The sequence below is a fragment of the Protobothrops mucrosquamatus genome, unplaced genomic scaffold, assembly GCF_001527695.2.
Source record: "Protobothrops mucrosquamatus isolate PMUCROS unplaced genomic scaffold, P.Mucros_1.0 scaffold74, whole genome shotgun sequence".
Taxonomy (NCBI): Eukaryota; Metazoa; Chordata; class Lepidosauria; order Squamata; family Viperidae; genus Protobothrops; species Protobothrops mucrosquamatus.
Window position 1 is genome coordinate 356,266 of NW_015386451.1, and position 18,585 is coordinate 374,850.

At 39.6% G+C, this 18,585-nt stretch overlaps 1 protein-coding gene across 1 annotated transcript in view; it reads left to right on the plus strand.

Annotated features, from left to right (window-relative positions):
* CNOT1 (CCR4-NOT transcription complex subunit 1) overlaps window positions 1–18,585 on the plus strand; it is a 71,337-nt gene that overhangs the window by 28,219 nt on the left and 24,533 nt on the right. Inside the window, exons 15-33 of the mRNA XM_015812185.1 lie at window positions 791–913; window positions 1,159–1,310; window positions 2,607–2,757; window positions 3,859–4,063; window positions 4,859–5,002; window positions 6,773–6,897; window positions 8,119–8,405; window positions 8,957–9,035; window positions 9,672–9,902; window positions 10,880–11,020; window positions 11,742–11,921; window positions 12,523–12,639; window positions 12,784–12,894; window positions 14,172–14,249; window positions 14,599–14,776; window positions 16,097–16,227; window positions 16,332–16,628; window positions 18,003–18,143; window positions 18,224–18,328. Of these exons, the coding sequence (XP_015667671.1) occupies window positions 791–913; window positions 1,159–1,310; window positions 2,607–2,757; window positions 3,859–4,063; window positions 4,859–5,002; window positions 6,773–6,897; window positions 8,119–8,405; window positions 8,957–9,035; window positions 9,672–9,902; window positions 10,880–11,020; window positions 11,742–11,921; window positions 12,523–12,639; window positions 12,784–12,894; window positions 14,172–14,249; window positions 14,599–14,776; window positions 16,097–16,227; window positions 16,332–16,628; window positions 18,003–18,143; window positions 18,224–18,328 (2,976 nt within the window). The remainder of the gene's footprint in view (window positions 1–790; window positions 914–1,158; window positions 1,311–2,606; window positions 2,758–3,858; window positions 4,064–4,858; window positions 5,003–6,772; window positions 6,898–8,118; window positions 8,406–8,956; window positions 9,036–9,671; window positions 9,903–10,879; window positions 11,021–11,741; window positions 11,922–12,522; window positions 12,640–12,783; window positions 12,895–14,171; window positions 14,250–14,598; window positions 14,777–16,096; window positions 16,228–16,331; window positions 16,629–18,002; window positions 18,144–18,223; window positions 18,329–18,585) is intronic.

Below are 18,585 nucleotides of genomic sequence, written 5' to 3' on the forward strand. Positions count from 1 at the left end.
CCAGTTTGTGTGAGAGCATTTAGGTATAATGCATTGATGTTGGGCTTGACAGGTGAACAAGCTACCTCAGTTCTCAGATCATTATAATAACAGAATAACAGAGTTGGAAGGGACCTTGGAGATCTTCTAGTCCATGGGTGTCAAACTCGATCACATCACGTGATGTATCGTGACGTTTTTTGCCTTTGCAGAGTCGGGGTGGGCGTGGCCTGCACATGATGCATCTGGCCCATGGGCCATCAGTTTGACCCTCCTGTTCTAGTCCATTAATTGTTGAATAGAGTAGGAGTAGGGAATAGAATAGAACAGAACAGAACAGAATAAAATAAGAATTGGAAGGGACGTTGGAGGTCTTCTAGTCCAACTCCCTGCTCAGGCAGGAAACCCTGTACCATTGCAGACTCTTCTTAAAAACTTCCAGTGTTGAGGCATTCACAACTTCTGGAGGCAAGTTGTTCCACTAATTAATTGTTAATTAGTTGTTTGTGAGATGGTACTTACAAACTATTGTGGTGCTGAAGAGGAAGATTGTTTCAGGCCAATCTTCCAGGAGGAGGAGGACTAGTTTTCTGCTTCTGACACCTTCCTGGGGCCAATCACTTCTCTCCCACATACCCTACCTTCACCCTGCTAATTCTTAGGGTTCCCAAGGAACTTCCACCTGGAAAGACATGTTGCTTTCTTCTACCACAAATGCTCTGCGGTGGAAATGAATTTGCAGGACCACTACAGGAAGGCTACTAGAGAAGTCAAGCTTGCCATATGGACTAGCAGCTTTCTTTTTCTTCAGGCATTGTCTATGCTGCTGAATGGTACTCCATTTGCCTTTGTTATTGACCTTGCTGCCCTTGCCTCTCGGCGGGAATACCTCAAACTAGACAAATGGCTCACAGATAAAATTCGGGAGCATGGGGTAAGTAAGGTTTTTCTTAATTCATTCTGCAAGTTGTTTTCTGATGAAAATAGTTGCTTATTTTAAAGAAGTCCTACTGTTTGTGTGTGCAAACTATGGCCTTAAATGTGTTGAACTTTAACTCACCCAATGCTTATCTACTTTTATTTATTTATATCCTGCCTTTATTATTTTTTATAAATATGAAGTTATTTTTGTGCTTATACTATGTACAACTCATACAGCTTTGCACTTCTTCTCCCTAGGAGCCTTTCATCCAAGCTTGCATGACTTTCTTGAAGAGAAGATGTCCCTCTATCTTGGGTGGTCTTGCTCCAGAGAAAGACCAGCCCAAAAGTGCTCAACTTCCACCAGAGACCCTAGCAACAATGCTAGCTTGTCTTCAGGCTTGTGCTGGGTAAGCATATCACGGTCTTCTTTAAAAGGATGTCTGTTTAGGGACTAAAGCAGAGGAGGGGAGCTTCAGATATTCTGTGGCTGAGCCACAGGCTCACTGGTTGAAGTAAGAACTTTGTGAACAAATAACAAGTTGAAAAGAGGTATGAATTCTATATATAGAACACATGCGTAATCCTCAACATTGTTATATGCAAAATATAATTTTCCTTAAACCAATAAAGAATTTTTTCTTCTATTTATATATTTCATATTGGATCTAGATTTAGAATTTACATATTACAGGGTCAAAATGGATTCAACCTCGATTCTTGGGCAATTTTTCTTGGCAGCAATATGGAAGTGGTTTACTGCTGCTTTCTTTCCTGTCTAGCCTGGAGTCTGGAGTCTCTTCATGCACTTCCATCAAGTACTAGTTAGGTGTAACCATGCTTCGTATAAGAATATTTCCCTCCATGTAAAACGCTGAGGTGGAGTGAATTATTTGTGTGCCCCTTCTCAAGAAGCCACCCTTAGACCCAACCGTGTTAGACAACTTTCATCCAGTCTCCAAACTTCCTATAAAGGAAGGCTGTTGAGAGGATTGTTACTGCTCAGCTTCAGAGGATCCTGGATCAGGTGGATTATTGGATCCTTTTCAGTCTGGGTTACAGTACTAGTGTACTGTACTGAGATGGCATTGGCTAAACTTGCAGATGACCTTTGGAGGACTTGTACGGCATGGTGCAGCTAGTGCTCCTCTCCTTTAAAACACATAGAGATGAAGTACCTGCAACATTCACACTGTTCCAGTGTTTTACAGACCTTACAGTCAGGAGGTCTTCCTGTATTTAAACAAATTATATGTAGCTGCAACTTGTCATTTTGGACCTGGTCTCTGTAGCTGGAGAAGGTAGTTCTTGACTACCTTCCCTATTGCTTTCCTTTATATATATATGAATGTAGCTTCATCATATCTTCCCATCATCTTCTTTTCTCCCGCCTGACCGCCCCAGGTTTTTTCAGCCTTTTATGATTTGACATATCCTTAGATCCCTTGTTATCTTTGTTGCTGTCCTCTGAATCTCTTCTAATCAATCTGTAACTTCCCAGAAATGTAAAATCATAGATAGCACTTTGGGTGCCTCTTCATCTGAGAGGGTGGCATCAGCAACTTTTGAAGGAGATGGTACCATGTTTCCCTGAAAATAAGACCGGGTCTTATTTTTATAAATATAAATGCAGTTCTTGGAACAATGCTGGAACAAACTGAATTTCTGGTAATTCTAAATAAAAATAACTTTGGTTTCTGCATTAGAAGTGTAACGCAAGAGCTGTCGGAAACTATTCTCACCATGGTAGCCAACTGCAGCAATGTAGTGAATAAAGCCAGACAGCCACCGCCTGGTGTAATGCCCAAAGGACGTCCCCCCAGTGCTAGCAGCCTGGATGCCATCTCCCCTGTGCAGGTACGTAGCCAGCGTGAGAGAAGCAGGTAATAGTTCTTTTGCCTATTGGTTTGTTGGTGTGCAGAATTCAGCCTCATTCAAAAGGAGTGCATCCTGTTTTCTTTGCTTGGTGAATGTTACCTTGTGGGTTAAGCACGACCTTTGAACCTGATTGGCCTTTTACAGCTTCTCAGGCCAAGCATCAGTGCTAGATTGTAAAGGCTTGTGATATGGGGCTCTTTGGCCTTCAGCTGAACTGCTCTTTGAAAAAGCAAGGAACATCTCCAAGACTGCACTCAGAGGTAGATTTCTGTGACCTGTCATTATTGATTTTCTAAATACTGTATTTGGCTCTGTTCTATTGATTAAAAGAAAAAAAAATGAATGAAAGATAGTCTGGGTGTATGTTTTAAGAAACCTATCTGCAATAAGGCCATGCTGAAGTACTGAACATTATGGTCAGTTGGAAGATAGTTGTCCTGCATGTTAATTTATAATCTAAAAGAGCCAGCAGCAGAATTCTGCAGAAGCATTTCTTTGATGGATCTTGGATCTTTGATGGATCTATGTTTGACTTCACTCTTATTTATTCTGCTGATAAGTACCGAGGCTGCATCAAACTCGTTGCTGTCCACCAGCTGTCCTTTACCTATGCTTTAATATATGTACACTTTCAAATCCAGATTCACTTTGGCTTATGGCATTATCCCTCTCCAGATAGCTCTGCTGTATGTATTTCTCCTCTTAACCTTTCTGACTACCTCTGCTTGTTGCATATTTATGTCCTGTCTCTTTCTAGTCTCAATGGATAAGACTTCCTTTAGTCTTGAGAGCCATTCTGTATATCATCTCATTTCCAGTTTTGTAGGCAAAACTCCAGTTGATTTTTTAGCTTTTCAAAGCTGATGGTTGGCATTTGGGGAATAAAAAGCCACTCTAGATGGGCTTTTGGATCTGATCTTCATGATTCTTCTTAACGTTAGTAGGAACAGACCCATCCTGTCAGTATTTGATGCAAAATGTTACTGATTTGGCAGATATGATCTAAATAAAGATGATAAACCGTTTGATACAAATATATAAATAACTGGTTTCTTTTCCTTAATATTTTATTCTTATCAGATTGATCCGCTTGCTGCTGGGATGGCATCTCTCAGTTTAGGTGGCCCAACGGTTCCTCATACCCAGAGTGTGCCTGGATTTCCTCCAAACTTGAGTTCTGCTTTTAGTACTCCTCAGTCACCAGCAAAAGCATTTCCACCGCTTTCCACACAAAGCCAGAACACACCTTTTAGCGGGATTGGTGGGCTCTCTTCACAGCTTCCAGGTATGGTTGTATTAAACAAGCTTCTGCTCATTAGGAATAGTGCTGGAAGTTAACTCTGCTTGACCCTCCTTTTGGAGCCAGACATTATCACTTAAGGGGAAACTACTTTTGTTACATTTTCTTAACTGTATCCCAGAAACTCTACATATAGCCTTCTGTTCCTAAGAATCAGTTCTTTCTCAAAGGATACTGCTTCCTGTTCCCAAAGCCCAAATTTTCTGAGCTTGCAGGTAAAAGCAAAAAAAAAAAAAAAGGAAGGATTTGTAATAATGCATATCTGAATATATGCAAAATATAGGAAGCTATTTCAGCATAACTAGTGCTGTTTGACATGTACAAAACTATATCTCTATCATTGACTTCTGCAGTGCCCTTTATATTTTCAGAGTAGTAGAATCCTTGGACCCTATAATTCAAACATTCCTTTGTACATGGCATCATTGTATCACGGTAAACAGCAATAACAATAGCACTTACATATAGCGCTCCATAGTGTTTGACAGCACTGTCTGAGCAGTTTACAGAATCAGCCTCTTGGCCCCAACAATCTGAGTCCTCATTTTATCGACCTCAGAAGGATGGAAGGCTGAGTCAACCTTGAGCCAGTCAGGATCGAACTCCTGACTGTGGGCAGAATTTGCATGCAATACTGCAATCTAACCATGTGCCACCAGGCTCTTGGGGCTGGGGCTGGGCGGTTAAAAATATGAAATATAAATAATCAACTGTTAGCCTTTTCATGGTAAGGATAACTATACTGTTCTAAAGTCAGAGATAATTATTTTGTTTTTTCAGTAGGTGGTCTCACAACAGGTAGTCTGGGTATCGGAACTGGAACCCTTGGCCTCCCTGCAGTGAATAATGATCCATTTGTGCCAAGAAAGCTGAACACATCAGGACTGAACCAGCCCACATTCCAGCAGAGTAAGGTGAAACCTTGTAAGTGATGGTGTTGTTTGATTGTTGACCAGCCCGCAGCTTTTTTGGTTTAGGCTGCAGGGATGGATGGTGCTATGTATGCTTGGAATAATAAAAGTAGTGACGCTGGCAGGTGCATAGCTGTGAACACCCTTTCAGTCAGTACTTTGCAACGCTCCCTTTAGAAGAAATTACGGCTCTGAAAATTTCCTTTAGCCAGCTAAGAGTCTCTCTGTTCTTGCTTTTGGAACCCTCCCCTCCCATTTCCTTAATGAACTGTTCCAGTTCAGTTCTTAAGTATCTTTGAATGTAGAATAGAATAGAAGAATAACTTTATTGTCACTTTGAATGTACACTAATTGGCATACATTAAAATGAAATTTCAGCTCTCAAAGGGTCACCACCTCCAATATACACTATATAAATATAAATAAATAAAAACAGAATTATGCATACACCCACATATAATATGACACAGAGAAACAACAGTCTAGTTTGGGTTATGTATACATGTGCACGGCGAGAAAAATGAATCTTGCTAATTTACCAGACAGGTGGCATAGGGAACAAAGCTATTACAGAATCGGGTAATCCTGCTAGAAATACTTCGAAACCTCCTCCCAGAGGGGAGCAACAGAAGCAGACCGTAAAGTGAATATGTGGGGAATGCTTTGAACTCTAAGCACATAGTGCTTATAAGAAGCATCCTGAATACCAGGGAGCGAGTTTCCTATGATCTTCTCGGCTGTCCTTACCATTCTTTGTATAGACTTTCTATCTGAGGCACTGCTGATAGAATGTACAGCATGTTTGAGATCTTCCCGCAGATATTCACTAATATTGTGTGGGACTCCAAAGACCATTCCAAAATGTGTATGTTTTTTGTCCAGTTTGGAGCTACACACTATGCTAGATTATTGTCTCACTGAAATTTCCAATATTTTTCAGCTGCACTTTCTTGTAGGATTTATGAATACTGAATCATTCTTTCTTCCACCTGCATAAATATTCCTGTGCATTGGTTGGATAAGTCTTGTGGTTTTATTGGCAAAAGTTTTGAAAATAGTTTGCCATTGCTTGTTTCCTAGGGCCAAGAGGGAATGACTGGACCAAGGTCTCCCAGCTGGCTTCATGCCTAAGACAAAAGTAGAGGTCATAGATTCCCAGTTTATAGCCTGATGCCTTAACCACTATCCCAAACTGATTCTCCTCTTCAAATACTTCACTTATTTTTCTCTCAATGTATCCGCTGTGGCTGAAGAGCTCAATTTTTGTTCTGTTAAATCCAGAGTACTTTGTTCCAAATGTTTCTGTCTTTTGTGCTCTGTGCTTGGTTGTTTTCTTGCAGACATTCCATTACCCAAACTAGATCACATCATCAGTGCTATAATGATGATGACGACGACAATGATGATGACAATGACCTAGCACTGATGATGTGACTAGTTTGGGTAATGAACATCCGCAAGAACTGTTGTGGGCACTTAACTCCCCCATAACTATTAACTATTACTTTATATTTCCTGCCAAGGTTGTTTCATTGTGCTCTCACCCTCTGCCCAAATCTCTTCTCTGACTTAGAGCATCCTGAGCATTTGGGAGATGTTGGCTTTTTGAATCGGATGACCACCTTTCAGCCTCTGCCAATCAGTGTGCTGGGTCCCAATGACTTCCCTGACTGGTAGAGGCAGTTGAAACACTGTAGGGTGGCTTCTGTTAACTTGGTGCCATAAAATAAATGCATTTTCCAGCATTTCATATTCTTAATTAGTATGTGCCTTTTCCCAACAGCTGACTTATCTCAGGTATGGCCAGAGGCTAATCAGCACTTTAGCAAAGAGATTGATGATGAAGCCAACAGCTATTTTCAGCGTATTTATAATCACCCACCCCATCCCACCATGTCTGTAGATGAGGTGAGTTTGGAGAGCAAATGCTTTTATTTCAAGTATTATCAAACTCTTGGTATAGCAGGTGCTGACAATGGTACTTTCTGTTTGTTAGTTAAAATTGAAAGTTTTGAAATATGCTTTTGCACAGTTACAGCCAACCTTTGCTTTTTAAGTATCTCCTGTATGCAAAACAATTGCTATACTTACTGACCACTTGTTCAGCAGCTTTTTAAACTTACAACAGCACTGAAAAACAAAACTTACAACTGGTTCTCTAAGTTGCAGCCATTGTGTTGTCCTCACAGTCATGCGATCACAATTTGGGCATCTGGCAACCTGTATTCATTTACGATGGTTGCAGCGTCCTGCAGTCATGTGGTCACCATTTGTGACCTTCAAAGCTGACTATAAGCAAATTCCATGGGGAAGCCGGCAGAAAGTCACAGGTCGTGATCATTTCACATCACATCACTCTTACCGACCAGTGGTTATTCACCAAGCCAGCACTGATGTCATAAATTAGTGTGGTCACTTGATTTGTGTTTAATGACAGTACCGCTTACCAACAGAGTTGCAGATCCAAATTGCAGATGGTGAGTGAGGACTGCCTATATTTTAAACATTATTAGTAAATCTCATTGTTGATGTATTTTGTTAAGTATTACTTATTATATGCCATATAATAAGAGGGTCTGGTAAGTAAACCTGCACTGGTATTTTTGAAAACGATTCTGGCTTTAACTGAACCCAATTTTAAGGAGAAATTCTTGTCCGGGACAATATTTTTTCCTTTGCCTGCCTCACTTAAGGCAGAATTTTTCCATCTTTAAATGTCAGGATGGCTTGTATGAACTGAATCATCTTACAGTCCCTTTAAAATACACTAGTTTTGTGCTTTATCAGTAATAAGAAACATAACTGTAATTTATCACAATAGGTGGCCACTGAGCTGGGTTGCCTTGAAAAAAACAGATGGTCAGATCTGAATTTTAACTGAATATTCCATGAACTCACCAGGAGTCAAGGTCAACTTGTGGCAGGCTTGACCTTTTCTTACTTTAAAAAAAATGCAATAATTATTTTAAAAGTATTGTGATAACTAACCTAACAAATGAAAGTTATATTTACCACCTTGTTTACAGAGAGCTCTAGCCAAACTTTGACTGGATTACTCAAAAAACTTTATAGTTTATGTAGGGCTCTGCACAACTGAATTTTCTTTATAACATTCTGATTTCCTTGCAGGTGTTAGAAATGCTACAGAGATTTAAGGACTCTAACATTAAACGGGAGCGAGAAGTATTTAACTGTATGCTGAGGAATTTATTTGAAGAATATCGTTTTTTCCCGCAATATCCCGATAAAGAGCTCCACATAACAGCCTGCCTCTTTGGAGGGATAATCGAGAAGGGATTGGTGACCTATATGGCCCTGGGCCTGGCCCTGCGCTACGTGCTTGAAGCCTTACGAAAGCCTTTTACATCTAAAATGTACTATTTTGGAATTGCTGCATTAGATAGATTTAAAAATAGGTGGGTGTCTCTTAATTCTTCGTTAATTTCTTTCAGGAATGTTGATCTCTGCAGAGGTGGTCTTTGCTGAGGACTCCAGTTACATATGACAAATCTATTACTGTGGCTGTATTTTCCTTGCTATAATATGTACCTTTTGCCTGATAAATTGGCTTGTTTGCAGTAGATTATTCCTTAGCAACACGTAGTCACAATTATTAGCCCAGTCTTTTTAAAATAATTGTTGGCAAAGGTGTCTGCAGAATCCGATGCTTTCATTGAAGTGATCAGAGCAGCATTGAATCATTGTACCATCATGTTGCTTTACGTATATGACATCAAGGTGCATATACCAAAGGAGAAGACCTTTGTTGCAATGCCACAATACTGCTTTTGTCACTTCCTCCTTGACCTGCCCTCTCAGGGGTTACTTTTAGTTGCTGCTCAGAAGGAAAACATTGATGAGGCAACAGCAGGGCTGTTTTTGCAAAGATTAACCGTTTCTATATTGTGCTAATAGTTGTGGATCAGACTGTTTATTTCCTACTATTAATAGCTAATTTTATTGACAGATTGAAGGACTACCCTCAGTATTGTCAGCACCTGGCTTCTATTAGTCACTTTATACAGTTCCCTCATCACCTGCAGGAGGTGAGTGTTAACACATTTATGGAAAGTGAATCAACAAGAGGGAGTAAAGCAGTATGAAACAAATTAGGCTTACAGAACAGCTTACTTGCCTTCTCGTTTTTGCCAGATATTTCATAAAGAATGATGAAGGGGGTTGCTGGCACAGTACCTGCCAGGTAGAGCAAATGCTTGTTGCCCATATTTAGGTCCTGAAAGCAGCTAGAACAAGAATAGTGGAGTTAAGCTTTTGAAGGTAGTGCAATATTACAAGGACAGGAGGTTTAGGACCTCTGCATTAATCTTATACCAGTTGGAAGGGTTTCTGTGTGCAGTATTGCACTTTTATATGTGATTACAAACATATCAACTATAAAGATTACGCTATTCAGAATTCCTGTACTCATCATTTGTCCAGAATTGAAGTTGGCTTTTGGATTGTTTGTTTGCTTTCTTGAAGTTTGTAAAAAACTTCCCTCTAGTATTTGGCAACTTTGGTATTCTATATCAGTGATTGCATGATCTCTGTAGATGCCATGCGTGAAATAATTATTTTATTTATACAGTAGTCACGTACCAAGATTAGAAATTTCTGCAAGGACTTTAAGGATTAAGATTTGTTGTATGTGAATTTTAACAACTTTTCCTTGTCTGTCGAAGTACATTGAATATGGACAGCAATCAAGAGATCCTCCCGTGAAGATGCAGGGGTCCATCACCACGCCTGGAAGTATTGCTCTGGCCCAGGCTCAGGCCCAGGCCCAGGCCCCAGCAAAAACGCCTCTCACTGGCCAGGTTAGCACTGTAGTCACCACCGCCACCACCACCACCACTGTGGCAAAGACAACCGTTGCGCCTGTGGGCAGAGTCAGCTTCAAGAAAGATGTGCCAGTAAGTCTTTGCTTCCATGCGTTGGCAGGAAGCACATGGAGGAGGTTTGGGATAAGTGAATGCAATTGTTGCTTTGCTATATTTAATGCCTTTCGGGTAGTCCTCCACTTACAACCAGTCCTTGCACTTACCACCATCACAGCATGCCCATGTCACATGATCAGAATTTGGGTGATTGACAACTGGTGTATATTTACAAGGGTTGCAGTGTCTCAGGGTCATGTGACTGCCTTTTGCAACTTTCCCAGCCGGCTTCTGACCAAACAAAGCCAATGGGGGAAACCGGATTCGCTTAATGATTGTGTAATTCACTTAACAACTGCAGTAATTTGTTTAACAATCAAGCAAAATAGTCATAAAATCAGATGTGATTCACTTAACAGCTGCCTTGCTTTGCAGCGGAAACTGATCTCAATTGTGGTCGTAAGTTGAGGACTCCCTGTATATAGTTAACTCTGAATTGTATTACTTATACCAATTATTGCCTATATTCTGCTCTGCCTGCCTTTTTGCTTTGCAGCTCTTCAAATATTTTATCAGTCTTCTTGCTTTAAAAAAAGGGTGGAGATTCTTCAGGTGAAAGTGTCCCTCTGTCGTTGCCCCCCCCCATTCCCAGGGAATCTGGCCATGAGAAGGAGAATTGATTCCTTTCCCATTATTGGCTCATTTCGTATCTTTGTGCACAACCAGAGATAACAGCAGTTAAGCCAAGGAGGATTTGACTGGACTTCTTCACACATGCTTTCATTGCGATGGTGGAAGGGTTCCCTTGAACAGCTTCATTGCATGAATTTAGCAGACAACATTTGTTGTTGGCTCTCCAAGGGAGGATTCTGTTCTCCACAGTGAAGTTTGGCATCAAGGCCTCTCTGAATTGTACCATTTTGGGACTTCCTGTTGTCTAAAGAATGCCTGTGCTCTGTTGCATTCTTAACTAAATTAACTCATACCCTTTCAATATGGTTTGTCTTTTGCAGCCTTCTATTAATACAACCAACATTGATACTCTACTAGTGGCCACAGATCAAACAGAGAGAATTGTAGAACCTCCTGAAAATGTGCAGGAAAAGATTGCTTTTATCTTTAATAATTTGTCTCAATCCAACATGACTCAGAAGGTAAATATTGCACAAATTTAGCTCTGATTTGGAGGGGGAAGGAGAGGGAGTTCCTGTATTACAGTCACATACAAAGAAAGGAACGACTAACCAACCTGATATTGTTTGCACATGTGAAAGCTTCCTTTTCCCATCACCCTTCTGTTCTTCCCGGGAGTGTTTAAATATGGTCAAGTTGACGTAGGAGTCTTTGAAATGTAAATGCACTTGTTATTTTCCCACATATCCAAATATTTTTAGACTTTAAAGGTTATCTTAGGCCAGCTTCCTGTAGAGCCATTTTATTTGCAACTGATGAGTTTTTAAAGTTTCTGTTCTGTAAGCCTTCATTCTGTCAGGGTGCATATTTTATATATATTTATTTATTATTGTGGTTTTTAGTATCGCCTGTTCACCGCCCTGAGTCCCGTAAGGGAGATAGGGCGGTATATAAATTTAATAAATAAATAAAATAAATAAATAAGTGAAAAGTAACACAATTGTGGGAAGACCAAGGTGCCACAAATGCTAATATAAAAAAAAAAGTTCCAGCTTTTAAATACCTTGATATAATTTGTATTTAAGTAATTTATTCCAAACAGAGTGCACATTCTAGCAACTTACACTCTTCAGAAGTTATTGTTTTGTTTCAGATCTTTATAATCTATATGAGTTGGGGAATCATTTCTAGTCCTATTACTTCATTAATCCCTTTCTGTTTCTTGTTTGTTTATGGAGCCAGGTTGAGGAACTGAAGGAAACAGTGAAAGAAGAATTCATGCCTTGGGTTTCGCAATATCTCGTGATGAAGAGAGTTAGCATTGAGCCAAACTTCCATAGTCTTTATTCAAATTTCCTTGACACTCTTAAAAATCCAGAATTTAATAAAATGGTTTTGAATGAAACATACAGAAATATCAAGGTTGGTGTCATACACAACCATATTTTCATCCTTGTGCTTTGCAAGAGCAGATCAATTATGTAACAGATATAGAATGCATTAATTTAAAGTTAGCAAACCACTCCTTATGATTTAGATAATGTAACATACATAATTCCTCCTCCCTCCAATTATTTTGCTGTTTATAGTGAGATGTTAAGATATCAGCTTCATCCAATGCAAATTAGAATCCTACACAGAAAAAGAGCTGGTTTTAGAAAATGCCAAGAAATACGAAGTATTATTTATAACTGAGAAAACCAAGAATACCCAAAATAAGTCAGTTTATGCTCCATTCAATAACAAAGGCCTTTCATTGTGTCAATCACATCAAGTGCGTAATGTGCTTGCAGAATGGGAATCCCATATATTGTCCCCCTGAGTAATGTATTCACAGGTCAAGAAGCCACATAATGGCAGAATATAGTAGTGTGGCCCCAGTGTGACAAAGGAGTGGGAAGAGGCTGTATTCTTTATTCAGTCAATATGCTGAATAGCTTGAGCATCCCCAGAAGAGTTTTGCTATCATGTCAGATTTGCATTCCTTCTTGTTGACAGAAGCTCTCTCTTGGAAAAAACATAGGTGCTGCTTACATCAGATAAAGCTGCTGCTAACTTCTCAGACCGTTCATTGCTGAAGAACCTGGGTCACTGGCTGGGGATGATAACACTGGCAAAGAATAAACCCATCTTGCACACGGTGAGAAGGGGAGCATCCTTGCATATTTTCTCCTTTCCTGGTTTCTGCATTGACCTACAAACACAACATGTATAAAGAATAAGTAAAATATGCAAAAGAAACCAATTTAGCTTCTGACATTGTCTCATTATTTCTTTATTTTAGGACTTGGATGTCAAATCTTTGCTGCTAGAAGCTTATGTAAAAGGACAGCAGGAATTGCTGTATGTAGTGCCATTTGTTGCTAAAGTATTGGAATCCAGCGTAAGAAGTGTGGTAAGTCTAAAACACAGAGTACGTATAGAAGCAAGAATCTCCCATAATTTTCAGTGGTTTTAATAACTTTAATGGTTCCTAAGAATAGAATATCTTTATTGTCATTGTGTAACTCACAACAAAATTAAGTAACATTTAAATATAAAATACAAGATTAAAATACGTACAAGTTAAACAAATCTTGCCCAGAAACTAGCAACATTAATTGCATTCTATCATGCTGCCAGGAGGTCCTAAAGTGTACCCTGGACAGGACATAAAGGGCAGGTATATATATGTGTTGTTGTTTGCATGTCAGCACAATTGCAAAGAGCAGAAGCAACCAGATAGCCCAATTTGTTCAGTTGGTCCCTGGATCTTGTACCCATGCACAGTCTATTCAATGATTTCCATACTTTGCGGTTTTCGCCAGATCCAGGTGCCAGCTCCTCCGTTGGTTCTATCCAGTGTTGGTTCTTTGTAGCTTTCCATAGGTCCACTCTGCTTTCAAATTCTTCAAAGTTTTCTGTTGACCTAAGAAGCTTTTCCTGGATTTTAATCTCTGATGAGCTGAACCTAGCAGTTCAAAAGCATGCAAATGCGAGTAGATCAATAGGAACCCTTCCGGCAGGAAAGTTACTGCATTCCGTATTTCATGCTGGCCACAGGATGACAGAAGTGTCTCTCAGACAATGCAGGCTCCCTCAGCTGAGAATCGGAGATGAACTCTGCCCCCTTGAGTCAGTCATGACTGGATAGGGGAACCCTTTAAATCTTCTTAAAACCCACCATAATGTTGAAGGCAGAAAAGCACAATTCCACTCATACTTTTAAAAATGCAGATGAGCCAAGAACACAGTATGCAGTGATGATATGATTTTCTGTGTCATCACTTAACATAGTGTTCATAGAGAAAAGTCTACAAAGCTTTTGTCCAGCCCTAGGTAAGTTTGTTTCCATCAGCTGGGAACAACGGTCTCAGATCCACATGCATTCGAAGGGTCAGATATCAATTTTTATAGGAGTAAATGAGTATATTGGGCATTTTCTGCTTAGAAGATAGGGCAGGGGTGGAAAACCTCTGGATCTGCTAACTACAGCCCCCCTCACTCAATATCTTCAGCATTTCAGACTGCAGTCCTGAGAACATTTGGCAAACTACTAACCTCTGGCTAGAATTGTGCTGCTCCCTTTTTAATATGTAGTGCATATTAAATAGAGTGTCAACTCTATTTTACGTTTCCCAATGCTATTCTTAAAAGCAGGATGCTGATTTTATCTTTCTTCTCTCCTTGTAGGTTTTCAGGCCCCCAAATCCATGGACCATGGCAATCATGAATGTTCTTGCAGAGCTTCATCAGGAGCATGACTTAAAGGTAAATTGTGTTTAAGTTACTTATACTTTTCAGCTGTCCCTTGTTTAAAACACGAATTTGCTTCAGGATTTGAGCTCAACTGCTGAATGTGATTACATCAGATCAAAATATTGGACCAACAATACCCTGCTGAAGTAGTTGCTAGCAGTTATAATTCAGCTACTTCTATTTTATGTTCCTACCATAATTTAGATTTAATTTTCTATGTAATCTTATCTTGAAAGAAATAATATTTTTTCACAGCATGCCATAATTTGGAATGGTGGGTGGACATACTTGTGAAAACTCACTGTCAATATAGCTTAAAATAATTACATTATTAAATCTAAAATGATTAAATATTGTGCAGCTGAATCTGAAGTTTGAAATTGAAGTGCTCTGCAAAAACCTGGCCCTTGACATCAATGATCTAAAACCTGGTAGTCTCCTAAAAGACAAGGACAGGTTGAAAAACCTGGATGAACAGTTATCTGCTCCAAAGAAGGATATAAAACACACAGAAGAACTACCACCAATTACTACTACCAGTAAGTATCAGAATAATTCTTGTCTGCACTATACTAATACAATTTGTATTTCGCAAAGCGATGAGTAAAACAAGATCTCGGATTTATTCTTTGTTAACAATTGTCACTAGTCTTATGCACCAGCTTCATATGAAACTCAAAATACTTCAAAACAAAACACAAGGTCTGCCGCCATGTCTTCTTCTTCTCTCTGCTGCTTTGTGGCTCTGTATCCCCTAATTCACTAGCTCATTTGAAGAATAAACTATAAACATATGTGGAGAACAGGTCAATCCAGGGCTGTTGGCCTCGAAGACTTCCCTTCAACATGGGATGAGTATGCCTCCAAATACTAGTTGCAGGGAACAATGGCAGATCCTAACCTCCTGTTTGTCAGTGCCACAGAGTTACCCAATTGATGCCTGTAAAAAGCAAGATGCTGAATACAATGTCTTGGCCTGGTCCATGGGGGCAATCTGCCATGACCACCACAGCCACGCCCACCCAGTGGGCCACACCCACTTGGCACCCGGTGATTAAATAAGTGGGTTTTGGGTTGCAGTTTGGGCACTCGGTCTCTAAAAGGTTCGCCATCACTGCACTAGTTATAAAATTCACTTCTCTTTGGTGCTGGCAGGGTTACTTTCATGATCATCTACCAGATATATTCAGATGCATTTCTCTTAGTGGACAGCTGAAAAAACCTTATGTGGCATATCAATTCCTAGAAACAGACTACAATAATTCTTTTTCTGTATCAATAGGGACCTCCTTTCTCAGTTGTGCTTTAAATTGCGCCCCCCCCCCCCCGTGGTGAGGAGAGGAGATAGCCCTATACATGAAGACAGAAAACTCAGTTCTGCTTGATACACCTAGAAGACCTTCTCACATGTTCAAATGGGAGGGATAAGTGCAGGGAGTCTGTTCCTTGTATTGGAGGCACCCCTGTGCAATTATTTAGGTACCCAGTGACACACTCCACCTGCCTTCACTTGCCTGTCTTTCAAGAAGCATCTCTGGTGATGGTTATGAAGCACACATAGTTTATTGACAATCCATCTATTGTCATTATCAATGCAAATTGTCCCAACATAGCTTTTATTTGGACTTCTACTAAATGTAGGGGATATTCCAAATGATTATAATTTTAGAGTACTTGTGCAATTGTAAATTGTAAAATTGTATTTAGCAGAACAGTGTTTCCATTACAACTTATTTGACTTTTCTGTTATTCTAATAAAGCATTTTGTTTCCAATAATATATCAACTATGTTACTGAATGTATGTTTAGTAAAAAAAATAATCTAAAAAAACACAAACTTCTGCTCTTGAATTGTTTAGCTACTTCCACAACTTCAGCTACCAGCACTACATGCACAGCTACTGTTCCTCCACAGCCACAGTACAGTTACCATGATATCAACGTATACTCCCTGGGAGGGCTAGCTCCACACATTACTCTAAACCCCACTGTAAGTATCAGCTCTGCTGTGGGCTGGGGTGGGTGTTACTTGCTTGTATTGGTGTTAAAAATAGATTTAAACAAGATGGATTGTATCGGCTGTTCTCTTTTCAGATTCCCCTGTTCCAAGCCCACCCACAGTTAAAGCAGTGTGTGCGCCAAGCCATAGAGCGTGCAGTTCAAGAACTGGTTCATCCAGTAGTGGACCGCTCAATTAAAATTGCCATGACTACTTGTGAACAGATAGTGAGGAAGGATTTTGCGCTGGACTCAGAAGAGTCACGCATGCGTGTGGCAGCGCATCACATGATGCGGAACCTGACAGCTGGCATGGCCATGATTACCTGCAGGGAGCCCTTGCTGATGAGCATTGCAACCAACCTGAAGAACAGCTTTGCCACTGCGTTGCGGGTAGGTGTGTTGTTCACAAGAAAGGCCGTCTGGAACAAAGGGAGTTGAAAGCACTTTTAGGATGCAGTTTTGGCATTATGTTTTAACATTTTTAAGGATGTATTTGAATGTTCAGGTCAGTATGTCTTATATGAAGACTGCCATTGAGACTTTCAAAGATATTTCAAAGAATGAGATTGGCCACCAAGGAACACCATATGATTTGTTTCATCCTATCTTACACTCATCAGATGTAAATAGCCAGTTGTGTAAGCCCACAAAATAATATCTATCTATGTCTGACAAATCCCAATTGGATAAAGCACACAGGATATATATTTGCATAAAAATAGAGAAAGTCCCACCACCACAAAAGATGAGGTGGAGGTTGCATAAACCCTATATATGGGGAAGACCTAATGTAAAAATCATATTTCTCTGCTCTGCAAGCTTAAGTTTAGGTGGACTAACTATACCAATCTGATAAGATTGCATGTCTGCTGAATGCATACTTAAGTGGAATTCTTAAAAGTGCAATGACTCCAGGAAGCTGTTAAAATTAACTACAATTTAGAATTCAGATAACATGCAGAATTTAGATTAACTGTGGTTTGTTGAAACATACCTGTTTTAGAGTAGGTTGAATTGGCTAGAAACAAATCATAAGATTAACCATAGTGTCCTGCATTTGAGCAAGGGGATGACCACAGTTAATCACAAATGGAAGAAAAAGCTTGAAGCTTGAAGGGGAAATACTATATTGTTCGGATCTAAGCCAAACATCTTTTGTATTAAAGAAAATCAATCTCAAGAAGTAATATTTACATCTCATGAAATTTATTGAGAATCTGAAAATCCTGAAATAATTTTATGCTGGGTATGTTAGAATTGTGTTGGCTAAATATAAAATGTGTATTAAATCAGAATTCAATATATTGATGGCATACAATTCAGCTTTCCCATGAAGTCTGTAATGCAGCATTTCTTAGAGTGACTACATAGAAAATGGACACAGCTTTGAAGTTACAACTGATGAGTTTTGTATGAAGACCCTAGTATGGGAGATTGTATTTTGATACAAACCTATGTAAAATTTGATAGATTTGAAAAAAGTTAGAAGTAATAACTGAGAAAAAAGTCAATTTACAAATAATGTTTCCTGATTGCCAGAAAAAAATAGATGTTAATCTTTAAATTAAATATATTAAATGAGGGAAGAGATCTCTATCATAGAAAACACTCTGTGCTCTTAAGAGTAAGCTCCACTAAATTCAGTCACATTGACCCCTTAACTAATTACATATACATAATTGGTTAAACAGATTTGTTCAAGTCATATAAAGTGAAGTCTGTAAGATGGGCCCATTCCCCTTCTAATGACTGAGTTTTTAACAGGCAGCTTCACCACAGCAGAGGGAGATGATGGAGCAGGCGGCAGCCCAGTTGGCTCAAGATAACTGTGAGTTGGCCTGCTGCTTCATTCAGAAAACAGCGGTGGAAAAAGCAGGTCCTGAAATGGACAAGAGGCTGGCGACTGTAAGTACCTGGTTGGTTTATGGTTCTGGCTATCCTATGTAGTCCTCCTGTCATTCACCTCTGTCTTTTTTTCTTAACAGGAATTTGAGCTCCGAAAACATGCCCGGCAAGAGGGCCGCAGGTACTGTGATCCTGTGGTTTTGACTTACCAGGCTGAGCGTATGCCAGAACAGATCAGGCTGAAGGTGAGAAAGGAGAGTCCTGCAAAGCATTCTGAAGTCTTCAACCTGTGAGCAAGAAACTGCCAAGTAGAGGGGTCAAGTGAAATTGCTCACCTACATATATTTTGGACATACATTACTTTTTTACATTCTCAGGATCACTTGTATTTTTGGCTGCCTCTATATCAAAAAGTTGTAAATGCTTTTCAGCTAAATTTGTCTTTTAGAAATCATTTGAAGACCATTTAAGAGGTAACCATTGCAGCTTTGCATCTGCCCCA